This window comes from Cnephaeus nilssonii (assembly GCF_951640355.1).
Source record: "Cnephaeus nilssonii genome assembly, chromosome: 9".
Taxonomy (NCBI): Eukaryota; Metazoa; Chordata; class Mammalia; order Chiroptera; family Vespertilionidae; genus Cnephaeus; species Cnephaeus nilssonii.
The window spans coordinates 66,899,189-66,925,191 of NC_137080.1; the positions used below are offsets into that span (position 1 = coordinate 66,899,189).

General features: G+C 38.3%; 1 protein-coding gene across 1 annotated transcript in view; it reads right to left on the minus strand.

Annotated features, from left to right (window-relative positions):
* ADGRB3 (adhesion G protein-coupled receptor B3) overlaps positions 1-26,003 on the minus strand; it is a gene marked incomplete at its 5' end in the record, with an annotated part of 705,309 nt that overhangs the window by 384,479 nt on the left and 294,827 nt on the right. The window contains 2 exons of the mRNA XM_079781368.1: positions 12,456-12,562; positions 12,931-13,032. Coding sequence (XP_079637494.1) covers positions 12,456-12,562; positions 12,931-13,032 — 209 coding nt within the window. The remainder of the gene's footprint in view (positions 1-12,455; positions 12,563-12,930; positions 13,033-26,003) is intronic.

The window sequence follows — 26,003 nt, forward strand, 5'->3', positions numbered from 1 at the left end:
GTTAAAAGTGGACACTCAGAGTCCTTCCCTTCTTCTCTTCCCATTTTCAATTTCTAATTCCTCTAAATACATTTAAGTTTTAAAACAACCATTGGAGGTGCTATAATTACCCATATTTTGCAGATGAAAAAGTAGAGGCTTAGCATGGTGAACTGCGTTCTCCAGAATTGTCTAGCCCTAAATTGTTCCATGATTTGAGCTTCAGCAGTTTGATTGTAGAATCCATGCTCTTAACTATCACCTGCTTAGCTCAGGTTTTGTATAGTGCCTTGGTTAGAAACTGTCAAGATGTTTAAATATTTAAAAATAATTTTCGACCACATTTATTTCAAGGAGCCACTGAATCTTTTTCATATATAGAAAGAATATGAGAAGCAAGATAATTGAAGCAACTTGCCAGGCAGTCGAGATATTACCAATTATTTGAGTAGTGGTTATTATTTTGGATTATAATGTATACATGTTACTAAAGCCAATGACCAATCAATATATAAAATTTTTGTAGGTAGTTTTCTACAAGTAGACAGAAATGTCCCCCAGGATAAATCAAGGATTCTATTTCAATTGTGTCATATTTTGTAGTTCTCTTAATTTAGTCAGTGAAATAGCTCAGAAAGGTTCAAGAATTTAAATATTTCCTTTAGAATTATAATTGTCAGTGATTATGTCTGCTCAGCTTGCAGTATTCAGTATTTTTGCTCCAAAGGACAAGCCTTAAAGTTTCTGTGTCATTCACATTTAATACTGTTGACAAGATATCCAGTGAAAGAAGAAAACTGACATCTAAAAATAGTGCTTTTTATAGTCCTTGCTCTTTATCTGGAGAGATTCAGTGAAGGTCATGGTTTAAAGAGTAGGTGTGGTTTCTGAAATAACTTTATTCTTTTCACTTTATGCCTCCTACTGCCAGTTACAGTTGCCTCTCTTGTGTGAATCCTAAAAAAAAAAAAGTTAATCGTAGTCACTGTGCAAATGACACAGTTTAAACTTCATATATTTATATATTATTTTCAGCATCAACTCCTACAGTCCATCTGTAAGGTATATAAAAGGCTCCCACAGCTCTTAGTGGCTTCAATTAAAAGGTAATTATACAAGCAACTTCTTTTCATAAAGCAATAATCTAAATATACATCTTTTGCTTCAGTTCAAACCTCTGTCATTTTCTAAGACCAAAGTCACTCACTAGATGGTAATATTAAATTATTTGCAGATTTATCTGGTGTCACCAGGAAAGAAAGATATCACTCTGTATGGAAAAGAAAGTGTACCCTTTGTTCTAATACATAAATAGTTCTTAACTTCCCCCGCATTTTTTTTATTTTTTTAAATATATTTTATTGATTTTTTACAGAGAGGAAGAGAGAGGGATAGAGAGTTAGAAACATCGATCAGCTGCTTCTTGCACACCCCCTACTGGGGATGTGCCCGCAACGAAGGTACATGCCCTTGACCGGAATCGAACCTGGGACCCTTGAGTCCGAAGGTCAACGCTCTATCCACTGAGCCAAACCGGTTTCGGCCTTCCCCCGCATTTTATACACAGAGCTTGTGTTCATCCTGGAGCTGTCCTCAGGTTAAGAGTTCAAATTTGAGGGACAAGTCTTATCAAGAGACAATGCTATACATTTGGCCCATAATTCCCCAGGATACATCATATGTGTTTTGCAAAAAGCTCAGGATAAATAGCATTTGGCCAATAGGGCATTGGGTATCCCAGTGTTTTGCCCCAGGACTTCCTAAAGTGAGGATTGCAAGGTATTGCTATGAGAATAAACTGAGTCATGAAGAAACATGATGAAAACAAAACAAAACAAAACAAAAACTGAGCCAGATATAGTGTGCTTATTTCCCTGGAAAGCCTAGGGATTTCCAAATTAAGATTGAGAACACAATAAATATACCTACCCAGTAAAATCTAGAAATAGCTTTAATTTCAGAATTTTTGGCTAGAATTAGTCAAAAGTGCAATTCCTGAGCAAAGGACATAAGTAGGTGAGATTTCTTTTCCTAATATCAAATAAATCTAGAAGTTCTTATTAATATTCTGAGCCAGGGGATAGAATTGGAGCATCCTTCATGAGCTCAAAGCAGTATAGTGTTCCCAGACTAGGACCCAGACTTTTAGGAACCTTCTCAATGGGCGGCAGAGCATTCAGTAACCCAGTATTTCCCTAAGAGTTTTTCAATTATATTTCCACTACTTGAGTTTTCTAGTTCTAGGGATATTGTATCAGTCAAAATGGGCTAAGTTATGCTGTGATGACAAGCAATTCCAAAATCTCAGGGCCTAAAAATAATAAAAATGTATTTCTCACTCAGAGCACATACTCAACCCAGGTCATCAGGGAGGCTCTGTATGTCATAGTGACTCAGGGGTTTGGGATGATGGAGGATAAAAGATTTTGCACTGGTAATGACATTCTCAGGCATGACACCACAAGGCTCACTTCCATACACAACCAATGAGCACATGTGGACAGCTAGTCACAGACCTTCAAGGGGTAAAAAACACAATCCTCCCATATGCCCAGGAGAGGAAAATGAGATATCATCTAATGATAATAATATGTCTTGTGATGGTATGGAGCTGGCTAACATTCATTTAACTTCTTTGCATCCACCAAAAGTTTACTTTTTAAAAATTTTACTTCCTTTCAGATTTTTTTCTTTTTACATATTACTTCTTTGCATTTATTTACCAAACTAGAACCCTAAATGACATCTGCCACATGCTTCTTAAACTTCAATGTGCATTTGAATAGCAAAGGGAACTTCCAAAACGAAGATTTGGATTAGGTAGGTCTGAGACGGGGTCTGAGTTTCGACATTTCTAACAAGCTCCCAGGTGCTGCTGACACTTCTGGTCTTCAGAAAACACTCTGGCTCTACCAAATGCCTTTTTTTTTGCACCTGCATCCAAGTAGCTCAACTTTTGCTAGAGGAAAAAATCATAACTAAACTGACTAGTTGTACTCTAAGTTCTTTATTTCAAACCTCAGTACAATGTAACTTTGGCAACCCCCAGACCCACCTACCTCAAGCTTACCTTCCTCATTTCAGAAAATGACATCACCATCAGTGAAATATACTCTTTCAATCTTAATCAAGCATACCACCACCTCTCACCTGGATTACTGTAGCAGGCTTCACGGGTACCTGTCCTACCATCCTACAGTCCATTCTCCATAGAATAACCATAGACCCTCTTCTAATTAGATTGAATCACATCAGTCCTCTACTGTAAACTGTTTCCCTTTGCACTAAGAATAAAATCCAAACTCCTAGCACAGAATAATTTTTTCCTTACTTCGTTTTCCAAACTCATCTCATGACAACCTCTTTTTAGCTCACTACTCTGGCCACTGGATCATCTTGCCCTTCCTTAAAGACCCCACGATTTTTCCATATGCTATTTTCTCCAAATGGAATGAACTCTCATTCCCTGACAAACCCATTCTCTCCACTCTTTGCATATCTAAATCCACCTCACCTTTTGGGTCAGACTTTTAAAGGGCATTTCCTCATAGAGACCTCACTGACTATTTTTTTTAATCTAAAGCAGTCCCCAAACATTATTCCCTATGTCGGCACTTTGTTAATTTCCTTCAACATATATATTAGTGTTTGTAATTATTTTAATTCTTTTCTTGTCTACTTTATTTTGTATTTGTTATATGTGTCACCTTCAAGTTGCACCCTTGCGTAATTGTACTGTACTGCACAGAGTTAAATCTCAGTGGATATTGGTATGATAAATTAGTGGGTAGATAAAAGGATGGATGAATGATTGAACAATATTATACACTTTCCCTTATAATATTTTTTTTTACTTTGGCATTTTCCAAAATATAATTCTCTGTAGAAGAATATCCTATTAAATCATCCAATGAATAAGTTCCAAATCAGTGAATTTTAATGGCTAAAACTAATTCTAACATTTCTTCTATTTAGTCACAATAAATACACAACTGAGAGAAGCTTAAAAATCTCCTGGGTTTATGTTATAATCAGTAATATGTTATGAGTTTCTTTTTTAAAAAGAGGAAAAATAAGCATAACTGTTAGAAGTATTTCATTATATATCTATACAATAGACTCCCTTAAAATTCCCTAGGAAGCATTATATGTATCTAAAGATTTTTTTCTTTTTTATAATAAAGTCAAAATTTATTGGTTTAGTAGAATGTAATAATTCATGTAAGGTCAATTAAAAGTATATATGTAAATTACTAAAAAATCATAATCTTCTAGAGCATCAGAGAGTTACAAATGAGATAGACTAATTTCCAGAAAGAGGAGATCCTTTCAGAGGTAAGCCAACAATTTCAGCTGGTTTCTTTTTTCCCCCCTTGGGAATGTTTGCTAAATCTGGGCAAGAAGTGAGGAGAAGGTGTAGCGCAGGCAGAGGTCCATTAGAGCAGAAAGAGAAACTTTTTCAGTTGGCAAGGGCTGGAGAAATATACGAGAAATGTAAGGGTCCCTAAAAATCTTGCTGGGACTTTTCTCCAAAAGACTTTTGTTGAGTTCTAGAGCTATGTAGCAAGCTGAGGAATTATGATGAAAACTTTTCAGCCACAGAATGTAATTTTCTTCATCCTTGTAAATAGGCATTTGACAATAAATGCCTAGTGAGAAGAGTCCAGCTTTAAGCAACCAGCTGGACTTCTTCTTAAGCTATTTGCAGCATTTGAAGTTACCAAGGCAGGAAGCTGGGGCACTGAGCTGGGACCTATTGCAGGGCAAAGCTGAATCTTCTGCAGTTTTTCAGGGTTGATGGGATGGGTAAACATAGGCTCTCCATCCAAAAGACATGATGGTAAAAGGGGATTAAATAAATGTATTTTTACTAAAACTGCAAAACAGCCTTGACCCAGACCAATTCTTGACTGCATTGAAGTACCAGCTCCTCACTGTATTTAGACAACCAAGGAAAGGAGGAATGCTTTTTGGTGGACATGAACATTGTCTGAAGTCCCGACAATTATTTGATACAATGAATGACATTCAATAAAAAATTACTAGGTATGCCAGATGATATGACTGACAAAACAAAACAAAAGCTAGTTTACAGATTATCCTGATATTAGATTCAGCTGTTAGGGTATTAAAATGACTATGGTTAAAATGTTAAGGAAAACAGAAGGGGAAAAAAGACAAAATAGACTGTCTATTTTTTTGATGGAGAATTTTAAAAGAGTTGGAAACTTAAAAAAAAAAGGAATGTATATTCTACATCAAGAGTTAGTGACCTACTAACTGTGGGCCAAACCCAACCCATTGCCTGTTTTTGCATAAAGTTTTATTGAAATACAGCCTTGGTCACTTATAGTCTATGAGTGATCTTTTGATACAACAGCAGAGTTAAGTAGTTAGGACAGACATTATATGGTGAGTAATGTCTAAAATATTTATCCTGTCTTTGACATATCTGTTGAACTTTGACATATGAATTGTTTGAGACTATCAAGATTTAAACAACACCTTACTTCCAAATATCTATATTTTTCCATTAGTTCCTTCAGGACAGATAGCATTCAATAACTGTGAGGTATTATCATTTGTTGAACAACTAGTGAACTCATAGTTTTATTCAGGATCACATGTTAAAAAAAAACACAACTTTGGAATTGTGATGTTGAACTCAGAGGTTCAGATCCCCAAACCTCTAACTTGTGATCTTGAATAAAATTGCAAAGATTCCACCTATTTTAAAGGAAGTGATGTTCTTCAACTTTTCTTTGGCATTCATGGGTTTTGCAATGATTACCTGAGCTCTGGAAGTGAGGACTCTGACAAACTCTTGAAATTTGTCAACAAGAATAAACAGGCACTCAAGTGCTATGCTTTGCATATTTACAACAAGAGTAGCCACTTTGTCATGGAGGGCCATGTAATTACAAATACATGTATATGGATGCCAAACTAATATTGTGATTAGTGATAATAATAGCTCAGATTTATTGAATGTGTACTATGGTAACAATTGGTATTTGTTAAATGTGTTTTTATTGATTTCAGAGAGTAAGGGAGAGGGAGAGAGAGAAAAAACATCAGTGATGAGAGAGAATCATTGATCAGCTGCCTCCTGCACATCCATACAAGAGATAGAGCCTGAAACCCCGGCATGAGTCCTGACTGGGAATCAAACCATGACCTCCCGGTTCATTGATTAACACTCAACCACTGAGACACATCGGCTGGGCACAACTCCATTTAATTGGCCTTCTGTGACCTCCCCATTGGTATTTTTTAAGAACTCTAATGAAATTCTAATGTTCAGGCAAGGTTAACAAATTACTGATCTAGCTTTCTTCTCCTAGCTTTACCGATCACTTGCTGTATTCCAGTCACACTGCACAACAGAAAGCTTGCAGAACAAGTAACTCCTGACTCTCAGGCTCACTTCAGCTTAATTGATGGATATTTCAAAATTAAAATCATCTGCTGCTGGACCACAGTACTGGGTTATTTGTTTCTTAATTGCTCATTTAAAACAAACAAATGAAACGAAACAAAATGAAACAAAACAAAACAAAACAATGGCCCTGGCCAGTGTGACTTGTTTGAGCCTTCAATTCCAGATCAGGGCATATGCCTAGGTTTCAGGCTCCATCCCTAGTAGGGAGCTTTCAGGAGACAGCCCTTGGATGTTTCTCTCTCCCTCTCCATTCCTCTCTCTTTAAAATCAATAAAAACATATTTTTAAAAATTACACATATTTTTGGCTCTAAGTATTTGTAAACAAAACTATGGTGACTATTGTTTTCTTTCTTTCTTCTAAATAAGCTGCAGTAATAAAATGTATTGTCCTCTTTTAGGCAAGGTACTAGGCAGTTGTGCAATGAGGAATGAGGTAGTGGCCAAAAATGCATGTGATACATGAAGTGTTTTGTTGCAATGGAGCAAAATTCCCCTGAAAGGTAGAAAAGATGAAGTGAACATAAAGCAAACTATTCTCTTTGTTTCTCTCTCTGATTCTCTCTTCCTCTTCTCCCTTGCTCCACCCTCACCCCAGCTATCATTTACTAATTTTCTCTCTCTCTCTCTCTCTCTCTCTCTCTCTCTCTCTCTCTCTCTCTCTCCTAATGAACCACCATAAAAGTAGAAGAAAACAGGAGAAACAAAAACCTTAAACCAGGACTCAAGCTCCTTGACATCTCTTCCCATAAAGTCAAACCTCCAATGACTAGGTAGATTATTGCTCCAACTCCTGTTTTTAAAACGTTTGTTAATAAAAGTTTGAAAACAGAAACAGGTTTTAAGGAACAACTTAAAAGGGAACATTTATAACCAACTATTCATATTTCCATGTGAAGAAACTTCTATTAGAATATTATCTTTGCTTTTTCTCAGTCCCCATCACTCACTCCACTAAGGAAGGAGGAATGACTTATCTGTCTGATTAATCTTCTAGGAGAAAGCATTAGTGTACCTGGTTCAACTCCTTTTGCTTTAGACAGCTGTCTACCTGTCAAGGCCACACATTCTGCCAGTTCTATGTAGTCTGTCATCTCTCACACGAGTGTGTGTGTGTGTGTGTGTGTGTGTGTGTGTGTGTGTGTGTGTGTGTAAAAGAGGCAGTATGAAAGAATAAGAGAGAGAAAGAGAAGAAGGAGAAATAGGAGAAAGAGGAGGAGGAGGAGATGAGGAGCAGGAGGAGAGGGAGGAGAAGGAGGAGGAAGGATGAGAAGGAGAAAGAGGAGGAGGAGGAGATGAGGAGCAGGAGGAGAGGGAGGAGAAGGAGGAGGAAGGATGAGAAGGAGAAAGAGGAGGAGGAGGAGATGAGGAGCAGGAGGAGAGGGAGGAGAAGGAGGAGGAAGGATGAGAAGGAGAAAGAGGAGGAGATGAGGAGGAGGAGGAGGAGAAGCAGCTGCCTGTGCTTGTCCAGGTGTACCAGAAACAAGGTGAATCTGTTTATTTAATTTCCGAGAAGGCTGGCCCACTTGGCCACAAAATTCAGCCATTTTCTCAAAACAACTTTATAAGTAACAAGTATTCTTAATTCGTTGGACTACTGTGCCTAGTTCACAACAGGTTCTGATATTATTTCTACTTTGTCTGGTATAAAATTTAGAAAATCGCCTTGAGTATAAAATTAAACAATAACATGTGGAAAAATATAAAATTTTCAATAATCCCATTATATTTAATACTTTATATCTGTATCCTCAATTTTTAAAATTGTGTGCATTTGTTTGTGGTTTGTCTTTTTTATAAAGAAAAGCTGGATCACAGTGTCTACTTTTGTATATTTTTAAAAAATGTGTTCTTATTGATTTCAGAGGAAGGGGGAGAGAGAGAGAGAGAGAGAGAGAGAGAGAGAGAGAGAGAGAGAGAGAGAAAGAGAGAGAGAGAGAGAGAAATATCCATGAGAGAGAAACATCAATGGGCTGCCTCCTGCACATCCCCTACTGGGGATCAAGTCCACAACCTGGGCTTGTGCCCTGACCAGGAATCAAACCAGCAACCTCCTGGTGCATGGGACGATGTTCAACCAACTGAGCCATGTTAGCCAGGCTAATTTTATATTGTATAAGGTTTCCAAAGAAACTTTATGATTATTAGCTTATTGAAATCTCTGAAATTATCAAATAATTTCATAAAAAATGTCATCATTTCTAAATAATTTAGGGCTAGGAAAATTTCACATGGTGGGTGGTGGGTAATATGTATTAAATTCATGTGGTTAAAATTCATAAACATTATGTCTGATGTATCACCTTCTCAGAAACTCCAGCTGCTGGTATCTTCCTACTGATAAGAAAAGTGGCAGAGTCATTCTTTATACAGCATACACATAATCTCTAGTATATGCTTAGCATTGTGTTAGGCACTAGAGAATTAAGATAAAAAAAAACATGGTTTCTGTCCTAAAAGAATTCAAATAAAATATCAATACAACAGATTAGTGATTTTATATATTAAACTGTTTAATGACCCCATTTTGGCTATCTCAACTGATTTATAATTATAAAAGTTCATAGGACATACTCAACTAATATTTACTGGTGACAACATGTCATTTAAAACTTAGTCTATTACTGAATATTAATAAATATGTATATAAAATATTTTAATCTTTATATATGTACATATGTTATAATTTACATGTGAAAGAATTGGAAAACATACATCTCCCTATCCTATATAATAAAAAGCATGTATGCTACTTAGACCAAAGAGCAGAACGACCTTCCAGACTGGACCACCTTCTGGACCACCTTCTGGATGAAGCCAGGACTGCGAGGGCCGAGCCCCTTGCACAAATTTCGTGCATTGGGCCTTTAGTCTTAAATAATTCTCTGAAGTAGGTGATATTTAATGAGCTTTATAAATATAGATGTGCAAGAAATGAAATTCCTCAAGAAAAATAGAAAAATCTATGCATCCATCCATCTACCTACCTACCTATCTATCTACCTACCTAACCTACCTACCTACCTACTCATCCATCCACATTTGAATGTGTTTTTTAGATGTACAGTTCAAGTTAGTCATATGTTGAGTTCTAAAATTGTACTCTTATTAATATAAATTTTATACCATATGGTTTCATTTACATATGGAATCTAAAAATATTCAAAACTACTGCAGAAACAAAACAAAATAAAAACAAATTCATAGAAACAGAGACCAAAGGTTGCCAGAGGGGAGAGGGATCGGGGGATGGATAAAAAGGTTAAGAGAAATATAGTCAATAAGGACAGATGATTACAAGAATTAGTAGGTGAGCACATTGTAAGGTATAACAATGTCAAATCACTGTATTGTTCACTGGAACCTAATATAACTAATATAATATTATATACCAACTACACTTATATTAAGAAGTATAAAAATAACAGTAAAAAAGAGACCATTTTTAACTCAATGCATTTCCTGTACACATAGATATGAATACCTCCTAGTTACACAGCTCTTTTATAACTTGCAAACATTTCACATATTGTATCTCATCTACTCGTCCTCAAAACCTCCAGAGATGCGATTTCATTTTGCAAATATCAAGTCAAGACTTGAGTGAGATCATATGACTTTTTCAAAGGACACACAAGCAGAAAATTTAGGACATATAGAATCAAAAGCTTAGGAAGTATCATGGTCTCCAGAAAAGAGGTTAGTCTTTGCAATAACTGTACCTGGGACGGAATGTTCACTCTGCCTCACGTAAGTGTATTGCTCCCCTGCAGATCTTCAGTTTCCTTCTATGGAAACTGAGGCAGGGCTATCACCTTGCAGGTTCTTGTGAAGACCTGAGTTAATTTATGCAAGTGCCCAGTTGAGTGCCTGGTATTTTGTAGGAGATGGATACACTGAGGCTGCTTTTTATTCTAGAATATCATGCACTTGACTTACTGTATGCAAGTCAACAAGAGCATATACACATTGGCTGTCAAATTATTGACTGATATCTATGGGTTTTAAATTCAAGATCATTTCTTTATTTCACAGAATGTTCCTGTTTCTCTCCATTATAGGATCACCTGCACTTAGAGAATGCAAACTCATTTAATTATTAACATACAAAACACTGAATTTGAAAGTAAAAATGTTCTACAAAAGAGTGATATTCATTTCTAACAAAATTTGTAAGGATTTATGATTTACTTAAGCCATGCAATCATTCCCGTTTATTCATTTCCATGAATAAACAAGACCTGAATATTATTAAGATTAAATAAAATAAACAAAGTCTAATGTCTAAAATTAGAGGAAAAATAAAGTTCATTAAAATATAAATTCATAAGAAAATTTTTGGTTATACCTAATTCTGAAATACAGGTCAGAATATTGATAGCAGTTAATAAAAGAAACTTTACATTTCATATTCTTACATTTTATATTTTGAAATGAAGTTATATATTACATTCTGTGATTATATGTGTGTATTCCCCCAGAAAATTGCATTTAAAAAAACACCTAACAACCAAATGCTGAAAGATATGTTTATATACCAAATCAGTAATTGAATTGATGATTATTTGACTACATACAACCTTATATCTATTATTTTGATTTTGACAGAAATAAGACTCAGTGAAGGCAAATATCATTGATTACTGATATGCACATAAATCTATACAGTATATATATGCATTTATGTGTATATCAGCATTTACTATTTATGTGCATATACCTACAAATATAAATGAATACACACACACACACACACAAATAACAAAAATAGGGCTCGCCCAGCTCGTGTGGCTCTAGTGTTGAGTGTTGACCTATAAACCAGGAGGTCATGGTTCTATTCCCAGTCTTGAGGTTGTGGGCTGCATCCCCAGTAGGGGGCACATTGGAGGCAGCCAATCAATTATTCTCTTTCATCACTGGTGTTTCTATCCTTCTCTCCTTCTCCCTTCCTCTCTGAAATCAATAAAGATATATTTTTTAAAATAAGGTTCAATGTAGGCAAATAATCATCAAATCAATTGCTGACTTGGTAAGTAAACATATTAGCCAGCATTTGTTTTTCAGATTTTAAAAAATTTGCTTTTTTTTCTGATAATCAAATACATTTACTTTATTGATAAGGGTTATTATTGTTTAAGATACTTCTCCATCCACAAGAAAGAATGTTACTTAGGTGTTTTTTTTTTTTTAAGAATTATACATATTTGTGAGCAAGAGTGAGAAAATAAACCAAAACAAAAGTACAACAAAACATAAAGACTCTTAACTAAGTATTGTTCCTGACAATGTTCAACTTTCCTATTGTCTTGTGTTCAAATTTTGTTCTAAACCTCATAGTGTTTATTCATGAATAGAGTTCATCTTGACTGTCAGGGTGAAATGATGACAGTATCAGAAAAAGACAATTATTTGCATTTGTAAAATACCAAGCAGTTTAACTGTGCTCAAAATATTCATCCATTATACTCTGTGGGAAAAGAGGGGCTATTTTTAGAAAATCTGGCCTTTGTAATCTTGTGTGAACGATTAATTTTCCCTGGTGTAGTAACACTGTGATTTTGTTCATACCTTAATGTCAAAAAATGCAGTGAGAAATTTGATACCTAAGTGACACCGCCTTATCAATTCCTAACTACTAAAAGTTAAAGAATTTAATTAAAAATGTATGGTATTTTAAAATAAGTTTTATATACTATTTAACACAGATATGTGCCAATCATGATAAACAATCTTATTCCTATAGATAAAACTGAATACCAGATTTTTTCTCATGCCTGTCAATGAATTCTTTTATTTAAATAGCGGGATCCATAAAAATTCAAACCCTAGGAACCAAACAGTTTAGCACAAACTTACAAGTATTATATCAGCTTACTATCACATCCTTTTTCCCTTTAGGCATTTTTTCAGTTTTTTTGTTTTTTGTTTTTTGGTTTTTTTTACAGATTTGATTGTACAGCAGAAGGTTAAATTCTCACGCAGTGATCATTAGCAAAAATAAACAGAGCAAGTACTAAAGCTGGCTTTGCACCTACTGAATGCTGCAAGTGTCTGTACTCATTTGATATGCATCTTGCAAAGCTCGGCTGTTCCCAGAAGGCCACTCCATGAAGACTGAGAGAGCAGCGTCTGCTAGTGGTGCCTGCGTGTCACAAAGAACAGAGAGAAGCTTTATAACAGGGATGCTAGAAGGCATGGCATAATTGTGAGGCAGACTCAAAAACGGGGTTTGTACATTTTCTTGCTTTAAAAAAGCATGCAGATGAGAGTATTTTGATTATTTTTGTAATGCTTATCAGTCACACTGAGAAACCACAGCATCAGCAACATTTTCTAGGTCTCTTCATTGGCTCCACGTATGAAGCACTTCATTAAAATTGTCTCATTAGCTGCTTATTGGACATACTTAGTTATGGACATAGGACAAAAGCATGACTTCATAAGCAAACATAGCATGCTGCTCCTGGATGGCGATCATCCTTTGGGTTTGAGTGGGCCATCCTACTTTACCTGTGGCATTCAGTGGACACTGATTGAAGGCCAAGTCGCCTGCTGGAGTCCTTTTCCACACCATGGACATCAGATAATCCTCTGGGCATATTTCATAAGGTGCTGCAATTTAAAACAGAGGGATTTGACTTTAGCAGTTTCTTTTTAAAAATATTGGCATCACTCAAATGCATCACCCTAACTGTAGAGCTCTTTCATTTTCTTTAAAGTATACTAGTATTATTGATTGAAATGTCTTCACAAACAAACCAAAAAACCCACTGGGTTTCATTTCATTATCTTCAAAATCTTCACAGAAATGTACTTTCTTTTGAAAGTGCTTACTGTATAGGCTTTTAAAAAGTCATTTGGATTTGTCTATAAAGTGAAGATTACTTTTAGCATAAAAATAATAAACTCTTTCTGATATTCATTATGTTTTGGAATGTTACACAATAAAATAATTTCTAGTAAACTGAAAACCTTATTAAAATTATTAACTGTAAGTATTAAGAGTAAAACCAAAAAGCAAAAATATATTACATTTAATTCTTCATATTAGTACAGTGCAATAATTACATTCATACTACATCATATAAAAATAAACTGACTTAATTTTTTGGGCCTTATTATTTTTAAAAGCTCAATTTAATTACTGAGGCAAGAAAGTTAAAGGGAATATCAAGAATAACAGATGTGTACCAGAAATACTTTAATGGAAAGCCAAAGAATTTATAAAAGAACGAACTCTATCTCTATTGTGTTAAACCTGACACCTTTCTCCCAGATGAGAGAATACATTAGTCCCTTCTCTAGACATACCTACTATTGTGTTTTCCACACAGTGCTGCCATTTATATGTTCATATGTCTGCCTTCACTACTAGCCTGGGATCTTACTGTCTGCTTTTCTCTGTATCTTTCACCTAGTGGTGTGTCTGGCACACAGAAGTTGCTCAAAATTGAATAAATGAATACATTAATATATGCTTATAGAAGTACTAGAAGCCCGGTGCATGAAATTCGTGCACAGGGGGTGTGTCCCCCAGCCCAGCCTGAACCCTCTCCAATCTGGAACCCCTCAAGGAATGTCCAGGTAGGATCGGGCCCAAACAGGCAGTCGGACATCCCTCTCACAATCCAGGACTGCTGGCTCCCAACTGCTCGCTTGCCTGTCGTCCTGATTGCCTCTTACCACTTCGGCCTGCCAGCCTGATCACCCCCTAACCACTTCCCTGACAGCCTGATTGATGCCTAACTGCTCCCCTGCCAGCCTGTTTGCCCCTAACTGCCCTCCCCTGCAGGCCTGGTCACCCCTAACTGCCCTCCCCTGTAGGCCTGGCCTCCCCTAACTGCTCTCCCCTGCAGGCCTGGGTTGCCCCAACTGCCCTTCCCTGCAGGCCCGGTCAGCCCCAACTTCCCTCCTCTGCCAGCCTGGTCACCCCTAACTGTCCTCCCCTGCAGGCTTGATCGCCCCCAACTGCCCTCTCTTACAGGCCTGATCCCTCCCAACTGCCCTCCCCTGCTGGCCTGATTGCCCACAACTGCCCTCCCTTGCAGACCTGATCCCTCCCAACTGCCCTCCCTTGCTGGCCATCTTGTGGCAGCCATCTTGTGTCCACATAGGATCAGTCATCTTTGACCACATGGGGGTAGCCATCTTGTGTGTTGGAGTGATGGTCAATTTGCATATTACTCTTTTATTAGATAGGATAGAGGGTGGGGGCCAGCTGGTTTGCCCTGAAGGGTGTCCTGGATGAGGATGGGGATTCCCTTGGGCCAAGGGGCGGCCAGGGCGAGGGGACTGTGGTCGTTTGCAGGCTGGCCATGCCCCCCAGCGACCCAAGTGGAGGCCCTGGTATCTGGGATTTATTTATATTCTATAATTAAAACTTTGTAGCCTTCAGCGGAGGCCAACACAGACCAGGGCTTCCTCCATCGCCAGGGGCAACTCAAGCCTCCTGCTCTCTCCAGTTCCGTGGCTGCGACCATTTTTGTTGGGATTTATTTATCTTCTATAATTGAAACTTTGTAGCCTTGAGTGGAGGCTTGGGTCCGCCAGGGTGTGCAGAAAGCTTGGCTTCCTCCATTGCCAGGAAAACCCAAGCCTCCTGCTTGCTCCATGGTCGCAGCCATCTTGGTTGGGTTAATTTGCATACTCGCTCCTGATTGGCTGGTGGCTGTGGCTTGTGGGTGTGACAGAGGTGTGGTCAATTTGCATATTACTCTTTTATTAGATAGGACTAGAGGCCCATTGCACGAAGAGATTCGTTATGCAATAGGCCTTCTTTCCCTTTGCTTCGAGCACCGGTTTTCCTCCAGCACCCGGGACACAGGCCTTTGCTCCAACCAGAGTCTGCCGTCTTTGCAGCAGAATCCAGCCAGAGTCTGCCTTCTTTGTCTTTACTGCAGGCTCCAGCCAGAGTCTGCTAATTTCGTCTTTGCTGCAGACTCCGGAGTCTGCAGTCTTGTCTTCACTGTGGGCCAGAGTGCCGCTCCTGTAGATCCCTTTGTCCCCACCCTCCCTCTCATAGCAGGCATCTTGCCCCGCCCAGCCACACCACGTCTGGAGCAGCTGGGTGGCCACCCTCTTTGTCCTTCTAATTTGAATATTCCCCCTGATTGGCTGGCAGGTGTAGCGGAGTGATAGGCAATTTGCATGTTTCTCTTTTATTAGTCAATTTGCATGTTTCTCTTTTATTATTTATATTTAATAAATAAGTAAGGACCAAAAATAGAAATACCTAGTATATACATGAGTGTGACTTCCTGGGATAAATTTATTTCTTTGCAGATAATATACTAGTTAATCCATGCTAATCATAAGTCTACTGAAACTAATTCTATTTCAACATTTATGAATTTAATAGGATACATTACAGTTATTAGGAGAAGAATGCAATTTGAAACATCACAATATTGAAGTAATATGTCCTTGATGATTACTAAGATAAGATAAATGGTTTAAACATGGGGTCTTTTTAGAACTGAAAGTGACATTAAAAGTCTCATAGTCCATCTCCTTCCTCTTTACAGCTGAGAACACCAAGGCCCAAAGGGAGAAGGCTTGTCTAAGGTGACAGAGCTGACAGAGATATTGGCAGGACTAGGTTTCAGAATCCTGACTCCTCAGTAGCCATTGTTTGGACTTCCCACATATCCTTTGTGCTACCCTTAATTTTTCAATATAATCTCCCTAGCGCTGAGTTAACATATGTATTTTTTCAAACTAGATTCTTATTAAAACACATAGGCAATTGTTTCCAACCTATGGAATCTTTGCTTGGTGGATGGTTTAGCGATTGATTCAACCCTCACCACTCCCGTTTTCATAAAATGTCTTCTGTCACCTCACCAATGATCTCCTTCCTAACTGTCAAACCTAATGTGCTCATCTTAGTCATTACTCACTAGACCTTCTTTGAAGCACTTATACTTGGACTTCTCCCTCTTCCTTGAAAATACTTTCTTTAGGGGCCGAGAATATTCTCTCTGAGGCCTCCACCAAGCACTTGGATCATTCTTCCTCCATCCCGTGTGTCTTTCACAGAATCATCCACCCCCTACTTTTTCTTTTTTAATGGTTTCCTGAAATAATTTCAAACATATTAATAACAGTAAATCAATTTTACCTCAATAAAAAAGTCATATATATATATATTTGTTCAACAAGTTAAAAAATAATAGTAATAATCTTGAGTTCTTACTAAGAGTCTTAAATGCCTGGATTCACTTAATATTCCCCAACAACTGTATAAGGTAGAGATTATTTGCCCCATTTGCCAGAAGGGAAAGCAGAGAGGTGAATTAATTTTAATCTTCAGGTTCTAAACACTCCTTTTAGTACATGTTGGATTCAGAGAAAAAACTAAGGGTAACTGAGAATAATTGGGAGGTAGGTGTCATCTTGCCAAGGGCCCCCTCCCTCCCCTGTCAGGAGCCAAGGCATGCCCTATTTGCCCCTTTGCCCCCTGGGCTGTTACAGGGGGCAGGAGGACTGAGGTTGGCAAGGCCCCTACCTGGGAGCCAAGAGCTGGATTTGCCACTGAATCTGACCTGGGAGTGGTGGTGCTAAATAGAAATGGAGTCATCATAAATCAAAAATATAAAATCATAAAATAAAATCCATTACAAAAAAAGGCAAGACTCTTAATAAATGAATTCGCCAATGAAGCGGGATACAAAATTAATGCCAAGAAATCTATGGCATTTCTATACACCAATAGTGAACTTACAGAAAGAGAAACTAAAAAAGCAATCCCACTTATCATCACACCAAAAAAATTAAGATACCTAGGAATAAACTTAACTAAGGAGGTAAAAGACCTGTACTCGGAAAACTAGAGGACACTGAAAAAAGAGATAGAAGAAGACATAAACAGATGGAAGAACATACCGTGTTCATGGATTGGTAGAATCAACATCATTAAAATGTCAATACTACCCAAAGCAATCTATAGATTCAATGCACTCCCCATTAAAATACCAATGGCATTTTCAAAGACCTAGAATGAACTCTCCAAAAATTCATCTGGAATTTAAAAAAAGACCCCGAATAGCCACAGCAATCCTGTGAAAGAACAAAGTAGGTCGGATCTCAATACCAGATATCAAGCTGTATTACAAAGCCACTGTTCTCAAAACTGCCTGGTACTGGCACAAGAACAGACATATTGGTCAATGGAATAGAATAGAGAACCCAGAAATTGACCCAAGCCACTATGCTCAATTAATATTTGACAAAGGAGGCATGAACATACAATAGAGTCAAGACAGTCTCTTCAATAAATGGTGTTGGGAAAATTGGACAGATACATGCAAAAAAATGAAGCTAGACCACCAACTTACACCATATACAAAAAAAACCTCAAATGGATAAAGGACTTCAACATAAGACGGGAAACCATAAAAATACTAGAGGAATCCACAGGCAGCAAAATCTCAGACATATGCCAAAGCAATTTCTTCACTGATACTGATCCTAGGGCAATGGAAACTAAAGAGAAAATAAACAAATGAGACTACATCAAAATAAAAAGTTTTTCCACAGCAAAAGAAACCATCAACAAAACAACAAGAAAGCCCACTGCATGGGAGAACATATTTGCCAATGTTATCACCAATAAGGGTTTAATCTCCAACATTTACAGGGAACTCATACAATTTAACAAAAGGAAATAAACAACCCAATAAAAAAATGGGCAAAGGACCTAAATAAATACTTTTCGAAAGAAGACATAAGGAAAGCCAAGAGATACAGGAAAACATGCTCAAAGTCACTAATCATCTGAGAGATGCAAATCAAAACAACAATGCGGTACCATCTCACACCTGTCAGAATGGCTATCATCAACAAATCAACAAACAACAAGTGTTGGCGAGGATGCGGAGAAAAAGGAACCCTCTTGCACTGCTGGTGGGAATGCAGACTGGTGCAGCCACTGTGGAGAACAGTATGGAGTTTCCTCAAAAAACTGAAAATGGAACTCCCATTTGACCCAGTGATCCCACTTCTAGGAATATATCCCAAGAAACTAGAAACACCAATCAGAAAGGATATATGCTCCCATATGTTCATAGTGGCACAATTCACCATAGCTAAGATCTGGAAACAGCCTAAGTGCCCATCAGCAGATGAGTGGATTAAAAAACTGTGGTACATCTACACAATGGAATACTACGCTGTAGTAAAAAAAAAATTCTTACCATTTGCAACAGCATGGATGGAACTGGAGAGCATTATGCTAAGTGAAATAAGCCAGTCAGAGAAAGATAAATATCACATGATCTCACCCATTTGTGAAATATAATGAACAACATAAACTGATGAACAAAAACAGATCCAGAGACAGAGAAGCATCCATCAGACCATCAAACCTCAGAGGGAAGGTAGGGGATGGTGGGGGAAAGGGGCAGAGATCAACCAAAGGACTTGTATGCATGCATATAAGCCTAACCAATAGACACAGACACCAGGGCGGTGAGGGCATGAGTGGAGGAATTGGGGGTGCAATGGGTGGATTAGGACACACATATAATATCTTAATCAATAAAGAAAAAAATAAATTAAAAAAAAGGCAAAACTCAAGTGAGCAGAGACAGCCTCTGTGCAGATCTTCATTCCCCCAATATCACAAGAACAGAAGAGCAGAGAAATCACTTAAGGCCGTGGTTGGCAAACTGTGGCTCGTGAGCCACATGCGGCTCTTTGTCCCCTTGAGTGTGGCTCTTCCACAAAATACCACAGCCTGGGCGAGTCTATTTTGAAGAAGTGGCGTTAGAAGAAGTTTAAGTTTAAAAAATTTGGCTGTCAAAAGAAATTTCAATCATTGTGCTGTTGATATTTGGCTCTGTTGACTAATGAGTTTGCTGACCACTGACTTAAGGGATTTCTCACCAGCAGCCATCACCAGCCAAGTGTCAGCAACCACCCACTCCCATGTTCCCCAGTGAGGTTAGCACGCTGGGAGCCACTCCCCCTGTTGTGTCTGTCACCCACTCCATGAAGAGCAGAATGCTCCTGGCCTTGCTGCCCCAGTCAGTCTCCTACATGTGGCCCAGGAGGCGCAGGCAAGTGTCTCAGTAAATCTACATACACTTTAACTCCCACCACTTTTCTCCATAATGCTGCTTGTTTCCTCTTCTTGCATTTCCCTTTGCTGTTAGTGACACCTCCCATCATGTACCCATAGCTAAAACCATCAGATTCATCTTCTCATCCTTCTCTTCCTCTTTTCCTATGATGATTCTACATCCACTGCTTCCCCAGGCATTCACCTTGTCCCATCTGATTTAGAGGAACAACCTCATTCCATTCAGCACTTACCTACCATATACTCTGTTCCAGGGAGAACCAATGGTGCCTCATGGAACTTTCATTTATTGGGAGGAGGCAGAGGTCAAACAAACATATCATTACTTGAGTACAGTCAAGACAAGCACTGCAAACAGAACAGGGTGCTGTTCCAATATCAAAGCTGAAAGGCCAAAGAAGGCTTCCTGGAGGAAGTGATGATTAATTGAGACTGGCTGTGTGAGGTGCAGTAAGTCCTCCAGGAGGTGGGAACAGTATGTGCAATGGCCTGAAAACACAGAAGAGGTTGGGGCACCCAGGCCACTGGAAGGAAAAAATTAAGGAGTGTGGAATAATGAATGGACTGGAGAAACAGGCTTAGATTATCACCCAGGAGTGCACCCAGGCAGCCACCGAAAGAAGGGTTCTAAACAGCAATTGGAATGGGTTGATTTTTAATTTTAATTAGATCAGTTTTTCTTTTGTGGGTAAAAGAGATGGGAGAGCAGAAGGTAGGGTAAGACCACTGAGGAGATCGAGGCAGTGCTTTAACCCTGAAATGATGGTGGCCTTAGGTAGCTGATTGGACTAAAGATGAAAATATGTAGGTGGACCCAAGGTAAATTTGGGAGGTAGAATAAGTGATGTAGGGCATGAGGCCCAAAGGGACAAGGACAATGCCTGCTTTCTGAGCTGAAGAGCTGGATATAAAGAGATACTGGTCTCCAGCATCTCCCCCCTTTTAATCCAACTTGCCTGCCACATCAACAGAGTCCACTCTAAAATGAAGATTAACCTCATAACTTGCTACTTAAATCCTTTCCATGGTTCTCTAGTACTGACAGGATAAAGATAGAGGCTCAGTGTGATCAGAAAGTCTCCTCTTGTCAGCCCTATCCTAGCTTTCCAATTATGGTTCATATTTATTCTCCTATGCATCAGCCACACAGAATTAACTGTCATCTTCCAAATATTCCACACCAATTCACGCTTCTCTGACTTTGCAAAAGCTATGCTCTCTGCTTAAAATATTTTCTCCTCTTTTATTTATTTGTAAAATTCCTACTTATCTTCAAAATACGTCTTAAATGGTAATATCCTCTGGGAAGCCTCCTTTAATACCTTAGTCAATGAACATACAAATATTATAGGTCTTTCCACAATGGGCTGAAAATATTTGGTTAAATGCTTTGGATATTTGTGTGAAACCCCAAATCCCCAATTTTGACCTTAGAAGACTCATAATGTTTTATCTTATTTCTTCTTAATCTGCTGTAATGAACTTCCAGGGTGTCTAGCATACCGTAGATGTTCAAAACACTTTCGTTAAGTAAAACACTTTTACTAAGGAAAAGACATAATAGGCCAGCATTGTTTAATGGAACTTCTTGCAATGATGAAAATGCTCTATTTCCACTGTCCAATATGGCAACCACTAGCCAAAATGTGGCTATTGAGTACTTGAAATGGGGCTACTAAGACAGAATTGAATTTTAAATTTCATTCAACTTTAACTAATGTAAATTTAAATCTTAAAAGCTACAGCGTTGGAAAACACTGTAATATAAATTGTGTTTTCTGTAGAAGTCAACCAAAACTATAAAATATAAAAAAAAGGAAAATTAAAATACATATTACAACTCACAAAATACACCATGCATAGTTTACTATATAATTAAGTTCTATATAAAACAACTAGCCTGTTTTAAAAGATATACAGTCATTAATCAAAAATTACTATTATACTAAATTATTTTTGTTTCATATGTACATTCAAACTTCTGTTCAATATCTTCCTCAATATCTATTAATTTGTCATCTTTCCTGCTCACTTCACTTGTACTTTTTTCAGTTTTCAATGTTCAAACTCAATTTTTCTTTAGTTCTGTTGATGAAATATGAAATAAATTTCATAAAACTTCTTACTATAGCTTTCAGATGCTTTTTTTTTTCTGATTCAGTCTTGACCTAAACCAATGAAAAAGCAATTTGCACCCAGATTTATTTCCCAGTAGTGGTTTCAAAAAGCTTTTCACACCTATTGTTATTCTGAATGTACTCCTCCTGGCAATGCCCCTCCCCCAAGGTTGCCTGTGTGGTCAGAAAAATTGGTAATTGCAAGCGCTAACCACTAGATGGCATGGGTGGGCCAATAGGGTGAAATGTTTACTAGGCCTGCAGCTGAAACTGGTAAGATTCAAAATCAAGGTGGGCTGAAGTAGTAGCTTAACTGTGTACTTAGAATTATCAGTCAGTGCTTGAATTTTTGTTTAAAGGTACTCAGGAAGAAATAAAACGTTTAGTGATCCAACTAGCCTCTTACAAGGCTCTCCAATATGGCCCTTTCTCAGCTCCCAGCGTCTCCACCCTCACTGCCCCCCTCAGCTACACTGCCCGCCCCCCCCATGCATCTCCAATACTCCATGCAGGCTCCCCCCTCATACCTTGTGCATTGTTCTGCCTGCTCAGGATCTCTCTTTCTCCCTGAACCTGTGCCTGGCTCATTTCTTTATTGTATTTAATTTTATTTACTTTATCATCTCAGAGATTTTCTGCCCACCCTCAAACACACCCACATATTCCTCTGCTTTATTGTTCTTCAAAACCCTTGTTGCCTTACAACTTCTACATATGTTTTAGCTTCTTTAGTATATTATTATTTTGCCTCCTCCTGTTGGAATGTGAGCACTATGAAGATAGTGATTTTTCTGTTTTGTTTCACTTCTGAAAATGTAGCACTTACAAGGATAGCATTTATGATATGCATAGACTTTTAACCAAAAATTACCACATACTTTCAAATGATCTGTTTTTTAATCACCCCAATACTGAAGATGACAGAAAATGAGGATGATTTGGTAATGAGGACAGTATATGTGGTGTGTGTGTGTGTGTGTTTAATTGGTGGTATGTGTGTGTATTTAATAGGCCAGTGTTCACTTAGAAGCTGGAAGAAACAGTTTTCCTAAAAATTAGTCAAACTAGGCATCCAGGGTCCTGGGTGTTGAGAAAAGTTGACCTTGTATAGTGTGTCTGATGTGGTAAAAGTCCATAGGACCCTGTTCAGAATCCCCTCATGTGATCGGCATACAACCTAACTGGTGAAGGTAGAAGTTGATTAAATAGTTATTCTTTTTCCCATCCACAGCACTAAATATAGTTCATGGAACTCACAGAACTCACAAAACCAAGAGTAGCTCTTTTCCAACCACAGCACTCAGTTATTAATTCCCATTTACCTAGTGACACTCAATATGGACTACTTCAAACAGATCCCCTCCCCCAAAAAAATTCAGAGTAATTTTAGAGTGGTCAACACACATTGTTTTCTTCACTGTAAATTCAGGAAGCCTTGGATTTATTATGACTCATTGACAGGAACAAAGTACACAAATTATAAGAAAGAAAGATGACAGGGGAATAATAGATTCACAGTTGCAAATTGGTCCAAGATTTTCAGCTTTTTAGTAGTCAGATCAAGTCCCACAGTTGCTTTAAATATTTCATCAAAGTGTGATTTGGCAGACTTTGAAGATTCTATCTTTAAAAAAATTACTTCAGAAAATAGGTCTATTTATGCTCATACCAAAAGCAAAACAGTCCAGAAATCAAAACAAAAAAATTATTTCCTTCCATCCTACGTTTCTGAAGACCTTGGTGCTGGCTCTCCTCAGTGCCAATTGTGGAATTCATTCATTCCACAGGATATTTACTGAGTTCCCATAATGTCCTCATCACCTTGTTAAATACTACACATAAAAAGAATGAATGAGAATAGTCAAAGTTTCTCAATTCCCAAGATGGTAAGAGAAATAATAAGTGAAGAAAATACAATTCAGAACGCCCACTATGATCTCAGAAGTCCTGGCTGCTCCAAGTTCAGGGGAGAGAATGTCAGTGGAGGTTTCCAGAAGGGATGACAAGTTGTAGTGTAAAGGAGAAGCAAGAGTCAGCCAGCGAGAAAGGGGAAAGAAAGTATGCCTTGGGAACCACATGTGGGAAGACCCAGGGGGCAAGGAGAACACTGGGTATCCAAGAAAACTGGAAACATTTCAGAATGGCTGGAGTACCGAGATGGTGATGAGTAGAATTGGGAGGGAGAAGGGTGCTAAATGATGAGATAAACTTGGAGTTTGAATTTAAGGGCAAGGGGAATTTATTATAATACTAGAGGCCTGGTGCACAAAAATTCATACACTCGGGGAGGAGAGGTGGGGGGCCTCAGCCTGGCCTGCACCCTCTCGCAGTCCGGGACCTCTCAGAGTAGTCCACCTGCCAACGTAGGCCCATTCCCTGGGGGATCGGGCCTAAGCTGGCAGTCAGACATCCCTCTGGCAGCCCAGGAGGCAGGAGAGGCTCCTTGCTACTGCTGAGGAGGTGGGAGAGGTTCCCGCCACTGCCACTGCACTCACAGACATCAACCTGGCTTGTGGTTGAGCTAAGCTCCCTCTGTGGGAGTGCACCTACCACCAGGGGGCAGCTCCTGCATTGAGCATCTATCCCCTGGTGGTCAGTGGACTGGTCGTTCCAGGTTGTTCCACCATTAGGGTCAATTTGCATATTACCCTTTTATTATATGGGATTTTGAATACTGGATCTGCAATTTGAAGAATGGATTGAAGCAAAGTGAGACAGAAGGCAGGGAGGCCAGTGACAATTTAAATGGTATATTTGGGGAAAGGGCATGGAATCACAGGAAGTGGAAATGTAAAGTGGGTGGATTCAAAATCTAGTTAGTAGGTGGTATGGGCTCTGCTCCATGACTGTATGTAGGAGGTGAGGAAGAGAGAGAAATGAAGATGAAACTCGGGTTCCCAGGAAGTAGGCCTGGTGCGCTACACTTAGTTATAGCACATGAGGAGGACTTGGGGAAGAAGGCACTGAAAATACTTTTGAGCACGTCTGGTAATATCAAGAAGTCTGTTGGTGTATGAAAATAAAGCTCAGGAGAGAAACTTAAGCTAGACATAGCGATTTGGGTTAAACTTTTACTGTTTAATGCTACCTATGTGTATCTGGTAAATTAGAAAGTACATAATTAGCTCAGGCCACTCTCTGGGCTCAAAATAAAAACATATTATTGTGCAGCAATACGAAGGACTCTCACTTTATGCCTTAGTATAACGGAACAGCAATTCTGTTCAGCAGCTGAAAGATCCCACTGTTTGCTACCACGAGTGCAAATATATAAAAACCCATTTGTAAGACACAACTATACTTGAAGCCACAAGTATGTAGTTAGCATGCTCCCTTAAAAAAACAAGGTAGCAATTACCTAGCGATTAGCTGTTCATCTGTCTATTCAAACTGATTTTCTGTCTCTTAAAAATAGCAAAAATTATACAGGGCTTAAATCAATTTGATGTGGAAAATTAGTTTTCACCTGGATGCTAGAATTTCAGCATTAAAAAGAAATTGATTCGAAAGTACAGAGCTGACATGTGGTAGGGAGTAGGGGGAAGCACTTTGCATCAGCCCACATTTCACATTTCACTAGCTGGCCATTCATTCATTCTTATGTTTTGGGAATTCCCTGAGCTGGGGATGCAGAGGTAAATGCGATGGATCCAGTCTCTGTGCTCACACAGCTAACAGCTCTAATTTCAGCAGGGTAACCTACTCCTGTGAAGAATTCGTGGAGCTGCTAAGGTCTGAGGGAAAAAGAAGGGTATTTATCAAAGGTGTTTCTTAACAGCCTTCCTCATATAGAAAATAGTTTGTACCAGTCTCAAGTTGAAAGAACGATTATAACCTAAGCACAATATTTGCACATCGCTATAACTTAGGTGCTCTTCTAGGTGCATTGCATATTTTAATTCATATAATGTCTCATAATAACCTTATGAAGTGGATGCAATTATGCTCATTTGAAATATGAGGAAACCAAGGCAGAGAGAAATCACTCAGCCAGGAGGTGTTGGGCCTATGTCAATCAAACACCTCTCTCAGTCCAATCTCAGAGATGTCACACCCTCTCCAAGCATTTGCTGTGTGGTAAACAAGGTATTTATATACTTTTCAAACATTTGTTTCTAGTGTGGAAGTCAGCATAAACTTTAAATTCATTAGCAAACAATGTGCATTACAGGTTACCTGTTTGAGTGCTTGGTCTAGGCAGTGTTTTACATATATACCCACCACAAAGTTCTGAATTATTCTCTTTTTTTTTAATTCTATATTTCAATTCAGCACATAAGGTCACTCTAGTTCCAACCTGTTCACAAAGTTAATAACAAAATTAGGCATCTACCTTTAATTGTGAAGAATATTCCAAGTATAGCCCTCACTTTTAGTGAGACAAA